The following is a 26,372-nucleotide window of genomic DNA, read 5'->3' as shown; positions in this document are numbered from 1 at the left end:
TTCTTAAAACATATGGACACTAAGGGCCTTAAAACCCTGGATGCAATTCTGCAGAGAGAGGCATTATTTCCTTCCAGCCTTGGGAAATCATTCCCACTATAATATGTAAGGAAATAGTTATTTTCTAAGATTGGGATAGTGACAGAGCCTGGATTACAACTACTCTGGACTCATAGTCCTATGCTCAGACTATTCGGCTGCCATGATATTGCAGAGCTTGAGTTATTACCATTTGGCTAGAACAAAGTCACTACTAAATGTATTTTTAACTAACACCTAATTCATTGTTATCTTTCAGGGGCACTTAATAAATAAATGCTCATTAGCTGAACTCATTCTATAGAAGCTTTACCAAAGTAAAGCAAATTTCAGGGCAAAAATCACAGGGTTTGGAAAAGGTCAGTTATTTAAGATGAAAAGATTTTCTGACTGCACCTGTTCAATACGAATGCGTTCCCTTTCCAAGCGTTCGCGTTCCATTCTCTCTCTCTCTAGTTTTTGCCTTTCAATTTCTAGGCGCTCTCTCTCTCTGAGTAAGCGTTCCCGTTCTTCCCGTTCACGAATTATTCTAATGCGTTCTCGCTCTCGACGCTCTCTTTCTGCAATCTCTCTTCGTCTAACAAAAATCAGTATTTAGAAATACTTAAATTATGCTAGCACTGTGTGAAAGAGAATAGTTTTTTAATTTGAAATTTTTATTGAGATTGGCAATTTTAAACTTCAACTTAATCTAAGTAGTTTTAATATAATTGGAAAGAAAACTCAAAATAAGAAAACTTTAAACAGACCCAACACTGTCACTTATTTATTAAGATTGTCAACTGAGCAGCTGAATTTTATACAGTAGTTGCCTTAGATGATTCCTGCTTAAATAAAAATCCCACTATAATAATAGCCCATTAATCAATTGACATTTTAAAAAGGAGATATTCTACATATATAAATTTACAAAACTACAACTTACATTGTTTCTGACAAAAATTTCTATAGTATACAGTCTGTCTTTAAACAAGGTTTACCTTATTTTGATGACTTGGGGGTCATACTCATCAATATGAATTACAGCAAATGTTGTATGTAATAAAATGGAGGCCCTTAAGGGCTTTTTTGAAGTATTCATTAGCCCATAACAGATGGCTCCGGGTAAATGCATTTTGAGTCAGGAGATAGATCAAATGTTTGCTGAACTGAATTAACTTACTATATCAGATTTTTAATAGTTTTTGTCATTTCCTCACTCTAAGGAACTCAGTATACTTTGTCTCTCACTCAGTATGTCTTCCTCCAGCAACCTAGTAGTTCTCAAGGCTCCATGGAAATCTGAGGGGCATTTTTAATCATTACAATGACCATGGAGCTGCTACCAGCACTTACTGAGTAGGGACCAAGGATTCTAACTATCTTATGATGCATAGGATAGTCCTACACAACAAAAAACTGTCCAATACTCCTAATATCTTTCAAATGACATAATGGACACTTACGTCATCAAAACAAAAAAAATCACCTTAAAAAATCCGAGCCTAGAACTTATTTTTAATAAATGCTAGGTTGGCTTGTTTGCTTTGACACGGTTTAATATTCACTACAATTTCCAGAAATGCAACTCCTGGCAAAAAAAAAAAAAAAGTGGGGGGGATTATACTCTCTTGAGAACTTCACCAAGAGTTGTTCACCACTTCAGAAACCACGTCATGATGTCAACACCACTCCTGGTCTTTGACTCACCAATACGACATACCAATATCAGTCTGTATTTGTAGCTGTCACATTCTCATTGAGTCTAAAGAGGGGTACAAACATCTGACTACTTCATTAGGTCTTCTGGAGAGGCATGCCTAAACATTCACATCTGGAATACATGCTTCATTATAAATTACTTTATTTCTCCTTTAAATTAGAGTTAAGGCATCATTATTGATTTTCTGGGAAATTATTTGTATAGGTAGGTACATTATATATCAATTTTATTTCAGAATAGTAAACAGGGTACTGCAACATTTTTGTTACATATAAAAGGGTTATGAGCCAGATAGTTTGAGAATTGCTGCTCTAGTAGCCACTACTCTTTTTTCTCAACTTGTCATCTAAATAGGAAGCTCAGCATATTGGGACTTCATAAAAAAAGGGAAAAAGGTTCTGAGTAATGCAAGGATTATTTCCTTTTAGTAAAGTGTGTGGCAATAACAGTATTATTTAAGTTGATAAAAAAGTATCTCTGGTAGTTCCTAACACTCTTGTGAATGAATAGGTGAAATCCCGTAAGTTATCTCTCAATTAGGTTAATTTTTGGAAATTTATATTATAAAACACTTTAACAAGAATATTTTAAGTGATATCCAAAAATTAACATACAAAAAAAGCAAATTGGCACTCATGGTGAACAGCTAAGATACTGCCACCAAAAATAGAAATGTTTTTTGTTTTCAGTTTCTTTTAAAGAGAATTCTTGGTTTGAGAGATAGCGCTTGAACAAAATAAGGTTTATAGGGCAAATCTTCCTTCACTGGGGCTCTAGTCCAAAGTATGATACATTTTTTCTAAAATGTCAGCATACTATTTGAATACTATAGCTTACATTGAGACTATGTTATCTCAAAAATAAAATTTTCCTTTAAAAAACATGTCTTTTATGGCAGCAACTTTGGAGAGGAAAGAGCATTGGACTTGGAGTCAGAAGACTTGGGTCTGAGTCCCGACTCTGCCACTCATTAGCAATGTGGCATTGGAAGAGTCATTTAGCCTCTCTGGGCCTCTTTTTATTTTTCAATTATATAATAGGCATAACTAACCTTACAGGACTGTTGAGACAGAGACAATAGATGGAAAGGTAACTTTGTAAATTGTAAAATATCATGCAAACTTGAGAAATAATTAGGTTTTACTCTATTTCTTAAAAGTGGCAAATAGCTTTCTGTGGGAATACAATTCTAACAGTATTAAATATGTACTTATAGTTAAAAGACAGGTATAAAATAGACTGTTTCTACCTTCGAAGTTCCATTGCTTGTCGCAATCTTTCAAAACGAACTAAATGTTCTCTTAGTCTTTGTTCCTTCATCTTTTCAAAAGGCAAGATGTCTTTCCTTCTGTAGTCTTTGTCCCTTCTTTTATCTAGGCTAGCTCTCTCCTTTTCCTTGCTTCTTCCATGAATCTGTAGAAAAAAATTTATAAAAGGACTAGATGTTAAAATAATTTTGGACTGTTTCCCACGTTCAGCTGGTCATTTAAAAATCTTAAGTGAGTAATGGCATTTTGTTTTTCTTAGATTTTCTAGCATGGAATTATTACAGAGCTAATTAAAGAAGGTTACAGAGATACTGAATTATCTTTTTTTGCAAAGAGTAAAATTATATACAACATCCCTTTCAGAGACTTACTTTCTCATATCTTCCTCTTCTTGATGGCCTACAATGATCTCCTTTAGTTTGGTCTAGTATTACCATACGTCCAGGGCTCTTTGAACCTAAGAGAAAAAAATATTAGATAAACATTAGATAAATGTCTAAAAATTATTTCATTTAAGAAATATAATGTGAAAATGCTAAATTCTTAGACAACTAGATATTCACAAACCAATACATGAAATTAAAAAACCTACTCATTTTATGAGAACATAAATGCAAAGTTTTTAGAACTAGCTCAATCTGCTAATGCAAATATTTTCAGTGATACCAAAAGATCCCAACTCAACTATAGTTGTCAATCTATGATAGTGGTAAGTCAGCCCAGATTTAATAGCAAGGAGGCTTAGTGACACAAACACATTTGTTTTCTAGGAGTAAAAAATAAGACAATTAGTCCTATTAGACCTCCTTTTTAAAACAGTAACACCTAACAATGAAGTTTAAATATTTATCTGGTTTTAATTTCAAGTTTTCCCTTCCACTGTAAAAATTAAGTTGTAGAATAAATTAGAAAGAGATTGAGAAGAGAGATACATAACATACTTATTCGCTTCTTTTCTTCACTTTTTTTAATGAATTCAGAAGTTTGGCCACTTGATCCATTATCATTCTTCTCATCTTTACCTTCCATTTTCTTATTATCCTTGCTTTCTTTTTTTTCAGATTTCTCAGACAACCTTTTCTCTTCTTTTTTGACAGAGGTTTGTGTCCTGACCACAGCACACCACATAAGAACACAGCAGAATGAGAACTAGTGCATCAGTGTACCAAAAAAGTCAATGTACTTATCAAAAAATAAATCCTTACTTGCTACTTCTATCACTCATGTTTTTTTTGTCCCCAGAATTTCTTGAACTACTCTTTTCATCATTTTCTTTCTTTAATTCTTTCTTAGATGGATCACCTTTAACCTGAAAGGTTCAAACAGAAAAAAAAAGCTTTATGTTTTAAAGTTACATTTTTTTTTTTTAAATATATTTTATTGATTTTTTACAGAGAGGAAGGAAGAGGGATAGATAGTCAGAAACATCGATGAGAGAGAAACATCGATCAGCTGCCTCTTGCACACCCCCTACTGGGGATGTGCCCGCAACCAAGTTACATGCCCTTGACCGGAATCGAACCCAGGACCTCCCAGTCCGCAGGCCGACGCTCTATCCACTGAGCCAAACCGGTTTTGGCTAAAGTTACATTTTTATGATTATAAAAAGTATGTTGATGGTTGAAAATTTGAAAAATATAAAAGCTATAAAAATGAATGCATAAAAATCATTCTTTTTTTTTTTTTTAATATATTTTATTGATTTTTTTACAGAGAGGAAGGGAGAGGGATAGAGAGTTAGAAACATCGATGAGAGAGAAACATCGATCAGCTGCCTCCTGCACACCCCCCACTGGGGACATGCCCGCAACCAAGGTACATGCCCTTGACCGGAATCGAACCCGGGACCTTTCAGTCCGCAGGCCGACGCTCTACCACTGAGCCAAACCGGTTTCGGCATAAAAATCATTATTAATTTTACTTCCTACTAGTGTAACATTTTTAAATTGAGAATTACTAGTCCTCAAAGTAACCCTTTATAAACAGGTAAGCTTACTTTTTCAACAGAAATTAACTGTCCATGCAGCTCGGTACGATGAAGATGTGCGATACATCTGGACACCTCTGTGCTTGAAGACATAGTTACTATGCCATAGCACTTGGCCCCAGGACTTCGAGCATTTGTAACTACCTTTGCACTCAGAACCTGTAAAATAAGATTATACTTTAGAAAGTTTTACTTCACAACTACACAGATTTTAAACAGATGAAACTTCAGAACTGAGACTATTCAAGCTAAACGATCTATTTAGGTACATAAATTCATGATAAAGGATAAATTTGCATACATATGTTTCATATACTTTTGATCAACATCTACCTTGCCTATAAATACTTAGTAAATATTCAAGGGAACAATTTAAAGCATCAAAAAGCTATTTATAATGAACTCATGTATGTATGTGCATAACCCATGGACATAGATGGTAGAGTGGTGGGGGCTGGGGGGCGGGCAGGGGGTTTGCAGAGGGCAATGGGAGGGAAAAAGGGACATATGTAATACTTTCAACAATAAAAATTTATTTTAAATAGTAAGCAATTTATCTTTTTAGTTTTTCTTTTTATATTTTCTAAATATACAGCCAAAACACAGTCACATCAATTAAGTAATGGTACACTTAATGAAAGCAAATAACATTCTCAATTAGATTTGGGCCAAAATTTCCATTACAGGACCCCTTGAATCTCTTAGAGAAAAAAATAAAAAGGTAAGTGTCACCCAGCCAGTGCAGTGGTTGAGCATTGAACCAGGAGGTCACAGTTAGATTCCCGGTCAGGGCTCATGCCAGGGTTGTGGACTCAGTCCCCAGTGAGGGGACATGCAGGAGGCAGCTGATCAATTCTCTCTCATCACTGATGTTTCTATCTCTCTCTCCTTCTGCCTTCCTCTCTGAAATCAACAACAACAAAAAAGTATCTAGAAAGTTTCTAAGTGAGTTTTAATATTGTTCTATCCTATGAGTTACTATAAGAAGCTTTCAAAAATAATCAGCCATATATAAAAAAAGCAGCCTTAAAAATGCATTCTAAAAATTATACTTTAAAAAGACACTTTCCATTTATGGCCTTTTAAAATGTCTACCAAGCCCTAACCGGTTTGCTCAGTGGATAGAGTGTCGGCCTGTGATACAAGGGTCCCGGGTTCGATTCCGGTCAAGGGCATGTGGGCACATCCCCAGTGGGAGGTGTGCAGGAGGCAGCTGATCGATGTTTCTCTCTCATCGATGTTTCTAACTCTCTATCCCTCTCCCTTCCTCTCTGTGAAAAATCAATAAAATATATTTAAAAAATAATAATAATAATAAAATGTCTACCAATATAAAAACAACAAATAATCTCAGCTCTATAAAACGCATAGTTAGGAAATATAAGGCAGAGATGGGTGAGGGAGAAGAAAAGAAAAGTGAGAGAACAATCTAGGGTGAACAAAGAGGAACACAGACACAATGCCAGGAAGACGTAAACAGGCGATTTAGGTTTTATGGTGTAGGTGGCTAGAAACTTAGCTTTTATCTTTAACTCTGGGAAAAGCCAACTTGCCCAACAGCAATTTTATGAAGTGTGTGGTATCTTTATATAGGTTTAGTCCTAATAAATGCCAACATTAAAATAGTGTTTATTATCTCCAACAATAAATTACTGAAAATAAAACAAAAAGTATACCATAGCTGCCCTGGCCAGTGGTTAGAGAGTCATCCCACACAATGAAAGGTCACAGGTTGGATTCTTGGCCCCAGTCAGGGCACAAGTCAGAGGCAACCAGTGAAGGAAGCAACCAATCAGTGTGTCTTTTTCACATCGATGTTTCTCTCTCCCCGACTCCCTCTAAAAAATCAATGAAAAAAAAATATCCTCGCGCCCTAGCTGGTTTGACTCAGTGGATAGAGCTTTGGCCTATAGACTAAAGGGTCCCGGGTTCAATTCCAATCAAGGGCACATGCCGGGTTGCAGGCTTGATCCCCAGTAGGGGGCGTGCAAGAGGCAGCTAATCAATGATTCTCTCTCATCATTGATGTTTCTATCTCTCTCTCCCTCTCCCTTTCTCTCTGAACTCAATAATTATATATTTAAAAAGAAAAAAATATCCTCGGGTGAAGATTAACAAAAACAAAACAATCAATTATTGAAAATAAAACAGAAAGTATACCACAGCTGCCCTGGCCAGTGCCTCAGTTGATTGAGCATCATCCTGTACACCACGAGGTGGCCAGTTCAATTCCCGGTCAAGAGCACATGCTCAGGTTACAGCTCCATTCCTGGTAGGGGATGTGCAGGAGGTAGCCTATTGATGTTGCACTCTCACATCTATGTTTCTCTCCCACTCTCCCTTCCTCTCTCTCTAAAAATCAACAAATAGTTCTTTAAAAAAAAAAAGTATACCACAACTGATCTTGGGACTATAATTCTCAGTGTTCTGTATCTGATGCCTATAAAAACTCTCTAATAAAATTAGAAAACAAAAAAAACCCATCAACTCCTAAAATCAAGAAAATAGATTTGTATGATATTCACTAGAGGCCCAGTGCACAAAAATTTGTGCACTCAGCGTGTGGGGGTGGGGAGGTCCCTCAGCCCAGCCTGCACCCTCTTGCAGTCCAGAACCCCTCAGGGGATGTCCGACTGATGACTTAGGCCTGCTCCTTGGTGGATTGGGCCTAAGCTAGCAGTCAGACATCCCTCTGGCAGCCCAGGAGCTTAAGTGGGGAGCAGGCCTAAGCCATTAGTCTGACATCCTTAGCATTTCCGCGGAGGCGGGAGAGGCTCCCGCCACCACCACTGCACTGGCCAGCCATGAGCCGGCTTCTGGCTGAGCAGCACTCCCCCTGTAGAAGTGCACTGACCACCAGGGGGCAGCTCCTGCGTTGAGCGTCTGCCCCGATGGTCAGTGCACGTCATAGCGACCAATCGTTCGCGGTGGTTCTGCCATTAGGATCAATTTGCATAATACCCTTTTATTATATAGGATTAATGGCTATTTACCAATATCGATTTAATAAAAATTTGAAAGCCTATCATGTGCATACACAGCAGATAAGGCCCCTGTTATCAATGAGCTTACAGTGGAGTAGGTTAGCATATGATGTATTTTATTTTATTTTATTTTATTTTTTTTAAATATATTTTATTGATTTTTTACAGAGAGGAAGAAAGAGGGATAGAGAGTCAGAAACATCGATGAGAGAGAAACATCAATCAGCTGCCTCTTGCACACCTCCCACTGGGGATGTGCCCGCAACCAAGGTACATGCCCTTGACTGGAATTGAACCTGGGACCCTTCAATCCGCAGGCTGACGCTCCATCCACTGAGCCAAACCAGTCAGGGTAATATGATGTATTTTAAAATTTAAGTAAAAAGTAATGAGTGTTCTAAGGGTTACAGATCAATTGCAATTCAAATCAACGACTATTAATTGAATATTCAATTCATTTTTGACTATTTTTCTCTTCCATTAGTTTTTCCTTGTCAGAGAAACTTTTCCTAGTGAACCAAACCACAGTAAAGCCTCCCTTTTTGCTCTCTTAGCACCATGTACCCCTCCATCACAGCACATATCACTTTATCTGAGTATTATTTTTACCAGTTTCACATTTTTCTACAGCACTGGACTGTTTTGTTTTTTCCAATTCTATATCCCATTGCCTAATATTAGTCTACCTATATTTTCCAGATGACCAAATCTGCCTCAGCAATCCTAGGTCCTAGAAAAATCAGGATGAATGTGATGAATAAAACTCAGTTCTTGCCGAAACCGGTTTGGCTCGGTGGATAGAGCGTCGGCCTGCGGACTGAAGGGTCCCGGGTTCGATTCCGGTCAAGGGCATGTACCTTGGTTGCGGGCACATCCCCAGTGGGGGGTGTGCAGGAGGCAGCTGATCGATGTTTCTCTCTCATCGATGTTTCTGGCTCTCTATCCCTCTCCCTTCCTCTCTGTAAAATATCAATAAAATATATTAAAAAGAAAAAAAACAAAAACAAAACTCAGTTCTTGGCTTAAGTGGGCTCAAAATAATACAAAGATCCCCAGGGCTCAGAGTGAGATAATATGATGAAACTCACCATTACCATAGAACTCAATAATTATGCCTATATCAGTCCTAAGAGAAATAAGAACTTAGAAGATTTTATATACAGTTTTGACTAAATCCTTGTTTCAAATAAAGATACTAGAAAGAGGAATAAAAAGGTAAAAAGGATGTACCTTTCCATATTTGCCAAAGAGGTTCTTCAAATCAGCAGCTTTGGTATTAGAAGAAAGTCCACTAACCCAGATATTTTTAGTTGAGCTTCCACTGCTTCCACTAGTACTACTTGTACTTCCTAGAATAGATTCAATTATCAGACGGTTAAATATCTCAATTAGATTTTTTAAAACAAAATTATTAGGACCACATTTTTTCAAAATTATAAAAACCTCTCATTTAATTTTGACAGTATAACTTACTATATCAAAACCAACCACAATAACAGGCAATATAACCACAGTGAGGAGACAAGTCTGAATACAGCATTCTTTCTACTACATGAGTTTTAAGTGGGGGGGAAAAACACACCACATGGTCTTGGACTTTTGCTGTTAAGTGTAATAATTTATACTCTACCACTGCGCTACATAAATACAGGCAACCAGGAAACAGTTACCTAGGAATGAAAGACTGCTTAATTACCTATATTTATTATGGGCTTTAGATTCTGAAAAGTTGGGGGTGCAAAAGGGAAATGTCAAAGCAAGAATTTAAATGTTTAATAACAAAGGCTAACCAACCATCTCATTTTCATTATTTATTAGAGAAAGAGTAAGAGAAAGTGGAAATTATATGCAGTTGGATAACTCTAGACTTAACCAAAGAAAATCCTCTAAAACAAATTAATTACAAGAAATAAGACAGAAATCTTAACATTCTTTAGATAGGTAAATGGTTATATGAATGATTTCTGTACTCTTTCCATACACAAATTACAGTTTCACACATACAAATGCCAGTTCTTAGACTACAGACATAGTAACCCTTCAGTGCATTTCTTCAAATGTGCTGTTATTGAAGGGGAATTTTCATTCATTTGACTTTATTTGGAAACTAATTCTTACCCACTATAAGAGAAATAGTATATAAGCAACTAAAAGTAAGAATTTTAATAGCTTCAAGTTAATATATGTAGAGTTAAAATTTTCAATGTTTTTAAAGACTATGTGCCACAAGTTTTAATTGAAGAATTAGTGTAGACTTATGAAAAGACAACGTACACCTACCTGACTTGAATATTTTAAATATGAATGGTTGCTGCATTCCTATTCTTAAGGAACACATTTATCAAAAGGATCTGTTTTATCTTTGAAATGTCAACCAGTTTGTGTATCTTTTTTGTTACCAGTAACATTTGGGCCCACATATTTTTCTAATTACAGATTTAAACATTTTTAATAGGAGAAAGTTAACATTTAACCAAGATTACTCCTCCTGAATTTAAAGGATAACAATAAATTTACTATATTTTACCTATTAACCAAAACTGTAAGTGACATAGGTATTGCAACTAATTGTAAATTAATAAATCAATCATAAAATTCCTAACTATTAAAATATGCCAAGAAAATACACCAAATAAACCATATAGGACATATGCCACTCCTTTTTGGGGGCACTAAAAGAGGTATTTTAGGATTTTGTATTACCTGAATATTATTTGTTTTAAAAAACAAAATATTTTTCATGTAGATAGCATATATACAAATGAAACTATAGCTTATGGCCTTGAGATAACCAGAGACTTCCCAATAACAGAAAGCAATCAAATATTGTACCTTTAAGCTTACAAGAATTTAAAATAAAACTATTTTCCTATATAAGATTCCAAATAAGTCAAATTAGGAAGTAAACTCTGAAGAATTAAAATATAACGCATACTGTCTATGTTACTAGAAGTGTGCCCTGATTTGACGAATAAAAAACATAAAATCAGGGGAGGGTGGGGGTTAGGGGGAGAGACCAACCAAAGGACTTGTATGCAAGCATATAAGCATAACCAATGGACACAGACACCAGGGGGGTGAGAGCATGGGGCTTGAGTGTGAGGGGAGAGACAATGAGGGAGATAAGGACACATATGTAATACCTTAATCAATAAAGAGGGGGGGGGACCTCAAATATTAAAGACTGATTTTCTTTTAAATATTATTCTCCACAAATATCTACAAGTATAATTTATAGCACATTTCCTACTAGAAAGAACAGGGATAAGGTTGTGGTGGTGTGTAGGGGTTATAAATGATTGCAACTAGAAATAAAATACTTCTGAAATCATAATGTAAAAACTGGAGTATCTATCATATTAATATTCAATACAGTTACTTGAAAACAATGTTAAAAACACATTCCAGCCAAAACCGGTTTGGCTCAGTGGATAGAGCGTCAGCCTGCGGACTGAAAGGTCCCGGGTTCGATTCCGGTCAAGGGCATGTAACTTGGTTGCGGGCACATCCCCAGTAGGAGGTGTGCAAGAGGCAGCTGATCGATGTTTCTCTCTCACCGATGTTTCTGACTATCACTCTTCCTTCCTCTCTGTAAAAAATCAATAAAATATTTAAAAAAAAAAAAAAACACATTCCAAAGGGATTTTTAGCATACTCAAATTAGTTTACAACTTAACTAAAAAGTAATGCTTCAATCACACCAAGAGTATGCTGTAGTCTAACTCCACAGTTTACACAAAGGCCATCCAAAATTTTTAGTATGTCAATTTCAAGGACTGTCAAAGGAGACCAGATACAATTATTCCTTTTTTAATGAAAATATACAATTTACCACTGAGATAAATAGAAAAAAATCCATTACCTTTGTCATCTTTGGATGATGTCTTGCTGTCTTTAGATTCCTTTGAAGAGCTAAAGAAGCAAATCACCAGAAAAAAAAAAAATTGAAAACAAAAAACAAAAATCGAACAGCTTGATATTGACTATATTTCAAACTGGTACTATTCATAGAAATTAACAATTCCAAAGGCCTAGATTAGGTTATTTGAACAAATGAGTCCCTCAGGATTCTTGCACTGATTTTCCCCAAGATGCCTGAAGATCTAGATTTTCTGACAATTCTATTCAGTGGATATATGGCCATCTTCTCCAGATTTCAGGACTGGGACTTGACTTCATTTGTGTTGTTAGGACTGATAGTTGTTCATTAACCATCATCACAAGGATTTTTAAAAATAAAACACAAAAAAATTGTCAATTTGAAAAAACAAAAACAAAAACAACAAAAAAACAAATATATGCTGACAATTCGACAATGCAATCAGTAGAACACACTGCATATTACGAAGATCTTGAAAAAAAATTTTTAAGTAACTTATGACGGTCAAAAATATTATAGGCAGGATCATAAGTACTAATTACGGTCTTGAAGCCACCCCCTTAATGTAGAGTGATCTTATTGAATGCTGGAATTCAGTATCGTAAAGAACTGACATAGAAAAACAAACCTCTTTGCTTGACCAGAGGCCCCAGTAGACGAGGGCCCTTTCTTCAAAGTATCCTTTTCTTTGTCTCCAGATTCTGCTTTCTTAGTACTTTCTCTGGCTTCCTTCTCGACAGGATCACCCTTCACGAAGTCTTCCTTCTTACCATCTTTTCGGTTCGCATTCATCTCATAATCCTTGCTTTCCTTCTCCGGGCTCTGTGCAATGGCGTCCTGCCCATCTTTTGGCTTACTTGCTTCAGAATCTGTAATTTTCACATTTTTACCTGTTTCTAGGAGGTCATCACCATCAAAATCCAGAGTGATGGCATCTTCAGCCTGGATTGTGACCGAGATGTTGTCATCCTCAGCTTCTTTCACAGTCGCATTAGCTTCCATCTCTTCATGAGCTGTGTGATCAGCCTCAGCTAGGCTCCCTTCTGAAGGAAGAGGTTTAGATACTTCTTGTGTACCATCACCAGAACCTGCTATATCTAAGAGGATTTAACAGGAATAAATATGGCAAAACAAGAAGTTTAAACAATTTCATATTCATAAGCTAGAATAGGACCTAGAAAATATAAAGCCAGTTATTAGCACTGATGGAAGGTTAGGAAAAAAAACACAAGGGTATTAACTAATATAACAATCCTTTACCCAGGATTACTTATTCTTCATGGGGAAAAAATGATCTCTATATATAGATACCAAACAACAAAACTGAGAAAATGGTTTCATCCTGAGGATACCAGCTCTTCATTTCTGGTTTTAAGTTAATGGCATATGGAAGACTTTTTTTCCCCCTCCAGGAGATAGTGATGAATGTGAAGATTTGTTATTCAATGTTCGAATCGTAGTCCTTGTGACCTTCAGAACTCCCATGGTGACGTCTTGAAAGGTCACAGCCTGAGGATATCAGTCAGTCTTCAAATTATTTCGGGCCCCATCTTTTTCGTTCTTCTTATTTAATTCTTAGGTAGTCCAGAATCATATGGAAAACTGCTACAGAAAGCTCCAGAGATGGCCTGCTCCATTATGTTCAGGAAATTGGTTATTTCCAGTCTTCATCCAGTCTCGTAGGTACCATTTTCAAAGATGTCTTGCATTCCCCCAAAGAGAAAGACTTCAGGCATGAGATTTTCAGTCAGTAACTTTACTTCATCATTGCTTCTAGGCTTTTTATTTTGTCTTGCTTAGAACCCTGTTCCATGTCCTTTCTAGTCCAAAGTAGAATCCCTTGACCTCTGTCCAAGAACTCTTCCATAATCTTGTACTGACCACATGTATTGCTACAATGTCCCTGTACTTGTAATGGGTGAGACAGCTCTCCTAAACTACTAAAACTGTCAGAAGACTGTATGAAAGTTTGTTTAAGCAACAAACAAAAAGTCAGTCTCCTGGTCACCCACCATTTTTAGGAACAGTTGCAAAATTAACTATCCGTTAACATGCTATAACTCTAATAAGCACGTATGAGTTACTGCAGTGTCGGACTTATGGATATAATAAAAAAACTGCATTGTCCACTACAGTAACTAATATGTACTGTTAAGTTATAACATATTTTAAGTGTGAAAAGAAAATTAAAACCAATTGAAAAATAAAATAAAAATATTAACTTAATTTACTAAATTGATAAATTTAAAAATAAACGTATTTAAAAATAATATTTCAAGTAAGAAATGCTTAATTTTCATATAATTTACTGTTTTTCTAAATATCAGCAATTTTGAAACTCTACTCATCACACATACCTTTCTCATTTTCTTCTTCCTCACCATCCTGAAATTCAAAGAATAATTAAATGTAAAATGAAGTTACTTAAAACTGGATTTTAGTAATAGTATAAAATCAGTCAACTTAAATTGGTATGTAATTTAACAATATTAATTAGGGATATCTATCACTAACAGATGTAGAATATTCCAATAAAAATCAGAGCCCATTTAAGGAAATGGGGCACATGCCTGATATATGATTTTAGACAAGAAAACAGGCAAATCCATCAAAAATTAGATCAATAATGCACTGGATAATTTTTCAGTATTCAAAACTAGTTTATATAACCCAAATCTTACTCATATTAAGAGCTGCCAATAAAAAGAACTGATTTTTTATGTAACTCAGTTCATTCTTAAGGCACACTGTTCAAAACAGTACAAGAAAATATAACCTCAAGACATACACTTTCATGAGGTTAAATGTATATTAACAGACAAAATAAACAAAAAACACACTCCCCTTTTAGGCATCTCAGAATAGAAGAAGGAAGACTACAAAACTAGTAAGTTTCAAATTATTCATTACTTCTTATCTGTTAAAAATGAATTCATAGCGCTAGTTGGTTTGGCTCAGAGAAAAGTGTCGGCCTGCAGGTTTGATTCCAGTCAAGGCACGTACCTCAGTTGCAGGCTCGAACCCTGGCCCTGGTCTGGGCGCATGCGGGAGGCAACCAATTGGTATGTTCCTCTCACATCGATGTTTTCTCTTTGTCTCTCCCCCTTTCTTTCACTCTCTCTAAAAATCAATGGGAAAATATCCTCAGGTGAGGATTAACAAACAAACAAAAAAAGAATTCATAGTCATCACATAGACAATGCCCAACCACTTTAATAATTTATAGTTAATAATTGAATAAGTTAATATTTGTGCTATAGGTAATCAAAACAAGGTAACACTTTTTTTTAAAATGAGTGATTTTAAAATATGTGATTTTCACCTAATCTAAAATTAAGCATGTGTTAGCTTGAAACAGGAATACCACAAAGGGAAAAATCTTATTTACACCAAGCAAATACAGCAAAAATCTCTGATGTAATCACACGAAGATAGAACCTACATTTCCCAGAGTTAAATATCATAATGAATAAGCAAAGTAATATGCATTATAGTCCCAGTATTAAAAAAATTAAGGGAAGTTTAAATTTACAACTTTAAAAAAAAAAAACCTGTGTAGAAGTAGGTCACTTTCAGTCAAAGCAGTGTGAATTTACCACATACAAAGCCTTAGGGTAGTGATTCTCAAACCTGGAGTCTGTACCAGTATCTGGAAGGGCTTATTAAAACATTGCTGAGTACCAACCCCAGAGTGTCTGATTCAAGTCTGGAGTGGGGCTTGAGAATTTGCATCTCTAACAAGTTTTCAGGTGATGCTGATGCCGTTGGTTCAGGGGCTACAATTTAAGAACCACTCACATGCTTTAGAGTGATAGCCTAGCAGTAAAAGAAGACTCACAGCAGCATTTAACTGTAAACAAAACTTTAAATGGCATATTTATCTTACAACACAATTTCAGATTCATATAAAAGCATGTATTCCTTAAAATAGCAAATATTTTACCATATGCTCAAATTACATTTGGATAACTACCATATTTCTAAGAAAGCATTTAAATAAATTTTTTCTTTAAGTTAACCCACAAGTGCCCAATGAAGGAATGACCAATTGTTTTACACACTAAAGTAATATGACGAAAACTAAAAACACCAAACCAACTAAGCCACAAGCTTAGAAAGTAAAATAGTCCAAAATAAGTTGATTATTCATAATATTGTGAACCCTATTATTACATTGCATTATGTTCTAGTAATCTCAATTGTTGTATTTGAACAAACTGTTGTATTGGAAATAGCTGTAATCATTACATTTCTAATCTGCAACATTTGGAAAGTAAAGAAAAATACTTTAACTTGGGTGGAGCAGTAGGCAATATCAGCAAAGGGTAAGTTATGCTAGAATTATTGATACATCTTTTTCTTACAAACTCTCTTTGGCTTTAGTAATTTATCTTGGCGGGATAAGTGAACTAGAATTCCTTAACTTTTACTTCAAAGCAAAACAAATGAACCTAAGGAAGGCAACTTGTCTCTCCTTTATTTACTTCTGATGCCAACAGCACACCACTTCGAAGTTAATCTTTTAAAGATCAATATTGATAGATTCAAGAGAAAAAATGGCCAAATTATTTGCTATTCTGAAAAATAAAATTCAAATACTGTGATGTAAAAAAACAGAAGAAAAAACCCTTTCTGCTATGGTTCCCACCAATTAGAAATCTTACTTCTAGCTGCTAAACTAACTAGAAAGGTTTGCCTTATTTGGCTGCCAAAGTTTTAGATATCTATCCAAATTATTCAACATGCTTTCTGAAGAATTTCCTAACTTTAGTTTCTCAAAATAATGCGAACTGAAGGGTCCCAGATTCAATTCTGGGTCAAGGGCATTTGCCCGGGTTGTGGGCTCAATCCCCAGTAGGGGGCGTGCAGAAGGCAGCCAATCAACAATTCTCTCTCATCATTGATGTTTCTCTCTCTCCCTCTCCCTTCCTCTCTGAAATCAATAAAAATGCATTTTTTTAAAAAGCCTAAAAATCCTTGAAATAAAGGATCAAATCATGAAATACAAGAAAGAAAATGGGAAAATTTTCCAGTCTAAATGATATATATGCACAGACATGATACAAACCCAAAGCTTCTCTATTTCTTTTTATTTTATCCTAGGAGAAGCAATGATTACTAAGGGACAAAAACAAGACTAAGACTTATTTTTCAGTTAACAAAGTGGTTGCTATTTACCCATTCTGTTACCTTCCCCTAGGTTAATCTTGTGACATGTACATTTCGTGTGCTAAGTAAGAAGACTGCTTCTGGAAGGCCTCCTTTCCCCTCACTTGTATGTAAACAATGTATTCAGCTTGGCTGATTTAAAACAAACCTTCAAAATAACCCTATTCATCTAGCAATATGCTAAAGATCATGGGAAGTATAAAATACCTGGCACATAATACACACTCAATAAATAGCCATTGAATGAATTTACTGAATAAATTTAGTGGAGACACTGCTATTTTTAGGTGGAGGGACTGAACCGATGGCTCCTTTTTATACATGTAAAGAGTTTAGCCCTAGCTAGTTTGGCTCAATGGATAGAGCATCAGCCTGTGGACTGAAGGGTCCCATGTTCAATTCCGGCCAAGGGTTGCAGGCTTGATCCCCAGTGGGGAGCATGCAAGAGGCAGCCGATCAATGGTTCTCTCTCATCATTGATGTTTCTCTCTCTCTCTCCCTCTCCTTTCCTCTCTAAAATCAATAAAATATATATATTTTTTTAAAAAGAGTTTAACTGCTACACTGTGCCAGTACCACAGAATTCACAAAACATTTACTAGTGTGGCGTTATTTAGTGAAAAGATTAGGCATCATGAGACCGGGATATTTATCTTGTATCTTGTCTTTACCACTGAAACAGTTTTATTCTGTGGTACTGTCATCTATCTAGATGAATTTCACTTTTAACATAGAGAGAGCATATAACCTAAATAGGGTGTATACAATTAAATAAGATAATGGATGTAAAAAGTTCTTTGTAAAAAGTAAAGCATTAGAAAAAGCTTTGAGGAGATGGAGATAAATCTGCCTTTCAGAGGTATATAGACTTCATATGACAAAAAAAGGGGCAAAGGCAAACGAAGAAAGGAATACAGGGTGTCCCCCAAAATGTATATACACTTTAACTGCCTGGTAGCTCAGTTTTGAAAAGGAAATGTATTTTAATAAACACTGCCTTTATAATTAATTATTCAAAGTGTGTGTATACATTTTTTTGGGGACACCCTATATACATGGTGTGATCATAGAAAACAGAAGATTGAGACTAGAGGAAACTTTGAAGAATTAAAGCATTAGCAAATATAAACGTTTTTGAGAAAAATTTCCAGAAAATTCTAAAGTAACTGTATCTTAAAGTTAGTAATACAAGCCCTGGCTGGTGTAGTTCAGCTGGTTACAGCATCATCCTGTGCAACACAGGATTGCTGGTTTGATTCTAGGTGAGGACACATATCCAGGTTGTTGGTTCAATCCCCTATGTGTATGGAAGGCAACCTATTGATGTTTCTCTCTCTCTCTCTCACTCTAAAATCAATAAAAACACATCCTGGGGTGAGGATTAATATACATATAGATTAATACCAAATATACATATGTGTGTGTGTGTGTGTGTGTGTGTATACACACACACACACACACACACACACACACACACACACACACACACACACACACACACACCAAATTCTATCTACTATGAAAAACTGCTTAGAGGCTAACACCTAAAGGCTGAAGATTTAAGCTTCAAGTCAAAACCAGAAGATTGGCTTTAAATAAATAAATCTCTATACAAATATATTGCCTAATTACTTATACTTCTTTTTGTTGTTGTTAATCCTCACCGGAGGATACTTTTCCACTGATTTTTAGAGATTTTTAGAGAGAGGATACTTTCCCAATGATTTTTAAAGGGAGGGGAAGAGACATAGAGAGAGAAACATCGCTGTGAGAGAGACACATCGATTGGTTGCCTCCCGCACATACCAGGACCAGGGCCGGGGATTGAGCCTGCAACTGAGGTATGTATCCTTGACTGGAATCGAACCCGGGACCTGTCCACAGGCCAACGCTCTACCCACTGAGAAAACTGGCTAGGGTGTTAAAAGCAAATAATAATCATGACTTTTAAGTTTAGCAATAAGGGGATGGGTGAAGGGGGCTTTTTAGAATATACCTTGTCTTATAGCTTTTACTTTGGATAATTTTAAAATAAGGTTAAATTTTTAAAAAAGCAATACCTAAATACTGAAAATAAAATAAAACAAGTCAACCTAAGGATGTATTAGCTGGTGCATAATAATATAGAGCACAACTGTACAAAAAAACAGTAAGTTGTTCATTCTTACAGGGATACATCCTTAGAAGAGACCTAACTGGAGGGGACAAAAATCTTAAATTATTTTCAATAATCATATTGGTTTTGGTATTATCATCCTAAGACTGTTGTGGTTGTGCTGTGAAATAAATGAAGTCATTAACTGAGAAATATCTCCTATGAACTCAAAACCTATTTTATCTTAAAAGTAAAACAAGCCCTAACCGGTTTGGCTCAGTGGATAGAGCGTCGGCCTGCGGACTGAAGGGTCCCAGGTTCGATTCCGGTCAAGGGCATGTACCTTGGTTGCGGGCACATACCCAGTTGGGGGTGTGCAGGAGGCGGCTGATCGATGTTTCTCTCTCATCGATGTTTCTGGCTCTCTATCCCTCTCCCTTCCTCTCTGTAAAAAATCAATAAAATATATTTTAAAAAAAAAAATTAAAAAAAAAAAAAAAAAAGAAGTAAAACAAATACTCTCCCTTCCTCTCTGTAAAAAATCAATAAAATTATTTTTTAAAAAGAAAAAAAAGTAAAATAAAAAACACATTCTCTTGCACTGTACATTGAAAAGGCAATGAATAACCCTCCCCCTGAGACTGCTGTCTTAAAATAGCATTTACCAGTCAAAGAAAAAATGGCTGATTTTAGGTCTAGAGCAGGAACTAGAACATTATGACATACCATAAAGCAAGGAGGCAATCAGACTATTAGTGTCATGTTGAAAGAACACAAGAGCCAACTTGTAGAGGTATGTATATACTTTCAACATATGCCTCCCCCACCCCCATAGTTACAGATGGGACAATTTGAACATTAATAATAATAATACAATTAACTGAAGTACATTAAATGTATTTAAATGCATGAATTCAAAATGAAACTAAGGGAGAAAAAAGGAAAAATAAAAAACTCAGTTACTGTTGGGAGATGCTAGTGAACCAGCTCATTATTCTGAAAACTAGTAAATGAAAGGAAAAGAATCAAACATATATCCTGGCTTTCCTGTGTAAACTGTACCACTGAGAAACCAAATAGTAGATAAGAAGCTTCTCTTTCTAAAAGCATTCTAGGTATTAAATAAGAAAAAAAATGACAAAATTAGAACATCACCATTTTAATCAATGGGGTGGGGAACAATGACTAGCACCATCACCAGAAAGATACTACCAGACATTATGTGCATCCAAATGGAAGAATACACTACCTACAAAGTAGTTGAGTGTTGGGGGGAGGGGATGGAGGGAGAGGGCACCCTGAATTGGATAGCAAGCCTCTTGATCCTATAACCAACTAACCAATTTACAGGAAATGCAGTAGACAGAGGAATATGTGGAATGACTGTACAAGAATGTAATCAGCCATAGTCAGTTTGGCTCAGTGGATAGAGCGTAAGCCTAAGGACTAAAGGGTCCCAAATTTAATTCCAGTCAAGGGCATATGCCTGCGTTGCAGAAGGCAGCTGATAAATGATTATCTCTTATCATTGATGTTTCTATCTCTCCCTCCCTCTCTAAAATCAATGAAAATGTTTTAAAAAATGCAATCAGCAAAATCTACAGGGGTTGACAAACTACACTAGATGCCTCATTAGTAATATTTTTATTGAAACAGCTATGTCCATTCATTTGTACAGTCTAAGGTGCTATCACACAACAGAGTTGAAGAGGTGTAACATAAACATATGACCTACGATGGCTAAAATATTTTCTACCCGGCCCTTTAAAAAAAACTTCGACAACTCTTACTCTACAGGATAAACTCAATTTCTTCAACAAATAAAAGTGGGGGTAGGGGAGATGGAAGGAAAAACCTAAAGATTCAAAGATCTGAAGTTATTTTTTTCCTTTTTAAAAAATATTTCACAGTTCATGTTTTCTTTATTATTATTTTTTAACAATTCTTTATTGTGGAAAGTATTACATATGTCTCCTTTTTCCCCTCATTGGACCCCTCCAGCATACCCCCACACCCTCACCCTCATCCCCCAACCCCACCTCAGGACCTCATTTCCCCATTGTCTGTGTCCATGGACCATGCATATCGAATAGTTATTTTAATTAATCACAATGTATAGATCTTATTTGCATCTGGATTCAAACAAAATCTAATTTTTAAAAAACTATAGACAAGCATTTGGATACTAACTATAATTGTTGAAATTAAAATCTTACATTAGGAGCAATAATATAAAAAATAAAATAGTTCTCTTCTAGAGATACATACTGAAAAATTTTAAGCAAAATATGAAGTGTGGGATTTGTTTCAATAATACAGAAAGGGAAAGTAAATGAAGCTATAGATGAAACAATACTGCCCATGAGTTGGTAATAGCTGAAGCTGGGTGATGGTTCCACTCTACATAGTATTCCTTAATGCACACAGTAAGACAATAATGAAGTATTCATTAAGCATGTGATGATGGAATCCAGGAACATTTGTTTCTAGATGTTTCACTATACATTCTTTATAAAAAAAAAAAAAAAAGTCGCCAAAACCGGTTTGGCTCAGTGGATAGAGCGTCAGCCTGCAGACTGAAAGGTCCCAGGTTCGATTCCGGTCAAGGGCATGTAACTTGGTTACGGGCACATCCCCAGTGTGAGGTGTGCAGGAGGCAGCTGGTTGATGTTTCTCTCTCATCGATGTTTCTGACTATCTATCACTCTTCCTTCCTCTCTGTAAAAAATCAATAAAATATATTTTTTAAAAAAAGTCATTTTACTTCAAGAAAACTCTGAAGAATTAACTACCCTATCTTTTGATACAGTAAAGGAAAACTTGCCCCCAGATGAGAAATAAACATTTTTTTTTTTCATTATCAGGATGGAATGGGAGCAAGGGCATCTCTAGCCCATAAAAATTTGTGAAGTTAGAAAAAGGCACCCTCTATGATATAATAAATATATAGGCTAGTATGTGAATGGGAACCCTTAGACATGATGCCTTCACACAACACACAACCTGCACAACTGTAGGACTGGCCCTTGATGGAAATTTTAAAAGTATATGAAGTATACTTTGGTTGCCAAAGTATACGAAGAATTCAACTCCACCTTTTTGCAAATTAGTTATCTAGAAAAGGCACTTTCCCCATATCTTCCTCACTCTTTATCACTCAGAAATGAATGTATTTGGAAACAGTGTGGGGGACAATTCTATACACTTTCACAGGCCTAACATTTCCTTCTTAAATTATCTGAATTATCAGAAACAATTCTATAGAAATGTGGTTTCTCTCCATTGCAATAAACATAGCCTCACCAGCATTTCAAAGGCAAGAAAACTGCAGGAAAGAAGGCATGACCAGAGGCAATCAGCTAAGCCGTCCATGACCATAAGCCCCACTTCTAGTAGGTATTACAGTAAGAAAAAAACAGGATTGATCACTATTTTCCCTAAATCCAGTAAAGAGAGGACTCCCTATCACTATTTGAAAGTATACTCTTTAAAGAGGAGATATCAACAAGGGGTTCTTGAGTACAGATATGAGGAAAAAGACAAAGGATAATTTAAAAAAACAAACACTGCAGAAAATGAACTATAAATGTCTATTTACAGGTTCTGTGAGTCATGCTTTAAAATGTATACTACGTATATCACTTATACCAAAAACATACTTTAACACACAATAGAAAAGCAGTCATTTTCGACACACACATACACACCCCAAGTACATGTTTAGATTTTTATTATTTTTATATTAGCCCCATCATACGAGTTTTAAAATTAACAAAAATGTAACTAAAACTTTAAAAAGGATTAGTACTTTTAAATGATTTATTTTATATCAAAGTGACAAAAAAATCAAGCAGAGTGTGGACTTCTCACAAGACCGGTAATCAGAGTTATGTTTTCTAGAAAGAATGGACAGTTTTTATGTTTATCCTGAAAATGGTAGAGACCTTATGATAACTTCTAAATATCTTTGTAGCAACAGAAATTTCAGCTGTCAGCTTTGAGTATCTTTTATATACCACATTAATAACTTAATATTAAATTTAAGGCAGTTTTATGAGTTAGAGAATTACAAAGACAAAATAAGATTCCTTCCAAGCCCTTCCACCCACAATATCAAATTCATAGGACTAGATGTAAACTTACTTGGGCTGTTAGAAAGGTATCATCTTCACCTTCTTGAGCTTCAATTTCCTAAGTAAAAGGGTATACAATAGCTGCTTTACAAGATATCTGGGTAACATGAGAATGCTTTTATGCTATACCCAATTATCACTGGTCTTATTTCCTCACAATGTCTATGATACTGTGGATGCAAAGTTAATGCTTCACAATTCAGACTACATTTTTTATGCGAAAATAAAAACAATCACACTGATAAAGAATTAGAAAAATCTCTTTCTTGAGGCCTTCATTTATTAGGTGAGGTAGAACATCAGTGTTTTAAGCGTGACCAGGCACTAACAGCACTGACTCACTAATCCACTGATTTACTTAAGACATACCACTAGCACTAGCACACTTCAAAGCAAAACAAACGGTCTGTTTCATTCAAGAAAAATATTTTTTAAATTATATGCTTTTAAATTATACTTTCATAAGTAACCTCCCCATCCTTGATAGTACCCAAAGAAATGCAAATTAATATTTTATATCTACTAAAGTAGCAAAAAAAATGATCATCAGGTAATGGTGGCAAGGTCAGAGCAAAATTTGTATACTCATTTACAGTGGGGTAAAAAACAACTTAAATGTCCCAAGTTAAGGGAGTGGCTATTAGACACATAGAAAGCAGTTTAATAAATTATGGTATAAAACACAGATTATAAAGTCCTTATGTGGAAATATTATATAGAATAACTAGCAATTATTTAGAACATTATATAGAATAAATATCTACTAAGTAAAATATATACATGTGTTGAAAATAAGTAAAATTAAAAAGGTCTTTTAAGGCAGGATTCTGGGTGATTTATAAATAACTTTAAAAATATATTTTTTGAAAATTCTGGGATTTCCACATTGAACTAGAAAAAAAATACCTATTATTTAGTACTTAATTCATCTGAGTCATGTTTTAAAAAAACTGGCTAAAGACCTGACTTTCGATGTCCTCCTTCTCTATATCTTCAATTGCTTCTGCCTCTATTAATTCACGAGTTCTCTTGTTTTCTTCTATGGAAAGTAACTCCTTCAAATGCACAGTCTCCTCTTCATTTTCACCAAACTCTTCAGAATCCTTTAGTTCATCATTTCCATCTTGTTCATGTGCCTCTTGATTCTCCAATTCACAGTCCTTTTAATGGTAAGAAAATTTGGTACAACTAGAGGCAAAGTAGTGTAGGCTAGCCACCAAATGTTTTTGGTAATTGATATAGCTACGTTTTAAATTTTTTCCATATGTTAACATTATTTCCAAAGTCAAAGTTCAGTCATTTTACCTTACACATTAACTATGTCTTTAAAAATAGGGGGTGGGGAGGAGGGAGTCTAATACCAAAGTCATTAAACCACATTCTGAGTTCCCAAATCTCTCATACGGAACTACACATAAATTGGATTGCTACTAGAGATGCTCTCAAATTCCAGTTACTTAATATTTACCAACTCACATCCTAGGGCTATTGGAGAAAATATGGCTTCAAAGAAAAGACTTGGCCCTGACCGGTTTGGCTCAGTGGATAGAGTGTCGGCCTGCGGACTGAAAGGTCCCAGGTTCAATTCCGGTCAAGGGCATGTACCTTGGTTGCGGGCACATACCCAGTAGGGAGTGTGCAGGAGGCAGCTGATCAATGTTTCTCTCTCATCGATGTTTCTAGCTTTCTATCCCTCTCCCTTCCTCTCTGTAAAAAATCAATATTTTTTTTTTTTTTTAAAAAAGAAAAGAAATAACTTGATTTCTCCAGGTGCCAAAGTTTAGTTTAACTTCAAAGACCCTGGAAGTCATATACTATAGCTAATGTTTATTTCTAATTAATAATAAGGAATCTCAACTGTTAAACAAATGTCTGTTCTTGAAAAATATTCAAATGAGCCCTAACCGGTTTGGCTCAGTGGATAGAGCGTCGGCTTGCAGACTGAAGGGTCCCAGGTTCGATTCCGGTCAAGGGCATGTACCTTGGTTGCGGCCACATCCCCAGTAGGAGGTGTGCAGGAGGCAGCTGATCGATGTTTCTCTCTCATCGATGTTTCTAACTCTCTATCCCTCTCCCTTCCTCTCTGTAAAGAAGCAATAAAATATATTTAAAAAAAAAAAAAAAAAAAGAAAAATATTCAAATGATTAACTTAATGTATTTGTCTTGATATCTACCACTATGCCACAATGCTAATTAGGTAGGGGAACACTGGCTGGGATTATCTCTGAGGCTATGTCTATTTGTCTTTCAAAGTTTATAGGTACACGATACTTCAGTACAAACAAAGAAAAGCCGCCATCTGTTTAGTTTCCTCTTTAACTGCAGAAAAAGAGTTGAAAGCAGTGAACATTCCTTCCTCCTTTCCTATTCTTACAGTAAACCTAGCAGATTTAAGAAAAGGTTTCTGGGTTAAAGAAGAATATGGCAGGGGCATGACTATTAATCATTCATAACTGAACTGCAGTGAGGAAACAGAAATTTCTGAGGGGCGCAGGCAAAAAGAATAAATATGATTGTTTGGGGATGTGGAATTCTTGGGGAACAGGGAATTTCCAGGACAGGGTTTGACCAACCTCGTCACATATGAGTGGAGGAACATTGGGGCCTGAAAGCAGAGTAAGCGATTATATGACAATATAAAAATAAGTGCAAATAAGTCAAAAGCAAGGTGAGTCACTGAGGGAACGTCATCGATTTTAAAATGCCAACTTTGATCAGTCTCCTCACTTAAAAATGGAAGCAATGCCTGTATTACTCATATATCCAGGCCAGTGGTCGGCAAACGGCGGCTCGCGAGCCACATACGGCTCTTTGGCCCCTTGAGTGTGGCTCTTCCACAAAATACCACGTGCGGGCGCAGACGTACAGTGCGATTGAAACTTCGTGGCCCATGCGCAGAAGTCGGTTTTCAGCTCTCAAAAGAAATTTCAATCGTTGTACTGTTGATATTTGGCTCTGTTGACTAATGAGTTTGCCAACCACTGATCTAGGCAATAGGTGATACTGACCCACCACTACTATAAATTCCAAAACAACCAACTCTGGAAGAAAAGGAAAGTATATTACCTTAATTTCTACCAAATATATCATATATTCTGATACTTCCAAAGTGAA

At 35.7% G+C, this 26,372-nt stretch overlaps 1 protein-coding gene across 3 annotated transcripts in view; it reads right to left on the bottom strand.

Moving 5' to 3' along the window:
- Positions 1 to 26,372, bottom strand: part of SLTM (SAFB like transcription modulator) — a 54,435-nt gene that overhangs the window by 12,038 nt on the left and 16,025 nt on the right. For 2 of the 3 annotated variants that reach the window (XM_080649354.1, XM_080649356.1), the window contains exons 4-15: positions 24,220 to 24,417; positions 23,268 to 23,315; positions 14,218 to 14,245; positions 12,489 to 12,957; positions 11,843 to 11,892; positions 9,211 to 9,329; positions 5,006 to 5,155; positions 4,215 to 4,318; positions 3,951 to 4,117; positions 3,381 to 3,466; positions 2,991 to 3,154; positions 436 to 616 (exon numbers count right to left, since the gene is read on the bottom strand). In XM_080649354.1, coding sequence (XP_080505480.1) covers positions 436 to 616; positions 2,991 to 3,154; positions 3,381 to 3,466; positions 3,951 to 4,117; positions 4,215 to 4,318; positions 5,006 to 5,155; positions 9,211 to 9,329; positions 11,843 to 11,892; positions 12,489 to 12,957; positions 14,218 to 14,245; positions 23,268 to 23,315; positions 24,220 to 24,417 — 1,764 coding nt within the window. The remainder of the gene's footprint in view (positions 1 to 435; positions 617 to 2,990; positions 3,155 to 3,380; positions 3,467 to 3,950; positions 4,118 to 4,214; positions 4,319 to 5,005; positions 5,156 to 9,210; positions 9,330 to 11,842; positions 11,893 to 12,488; positions 12,958 to 14,217; positions 14,246 to 23,267; positions 23,316 to 24,219; positions 24,418 to 26,372) is intronic. The other variant, XM_080649355.1, reaches the window with a different exon arrangement.

This window comes from Plecotus auritus, assembly GCF_963455305.1.
Source record: "Plecotus auritus genome assembly, chromosome: 1".
Taxonomy (NCBI): Eukaryota; Metazoa; Chordata; class Mammalia; order Chiroptera; family Vespertilionidae; genus Plecotus; species Plecotus auritus.
Note: the sequence above shows the minus strand (reverse complement) of the source record. Positions and strands in the feature narration are given on the sequence as shown.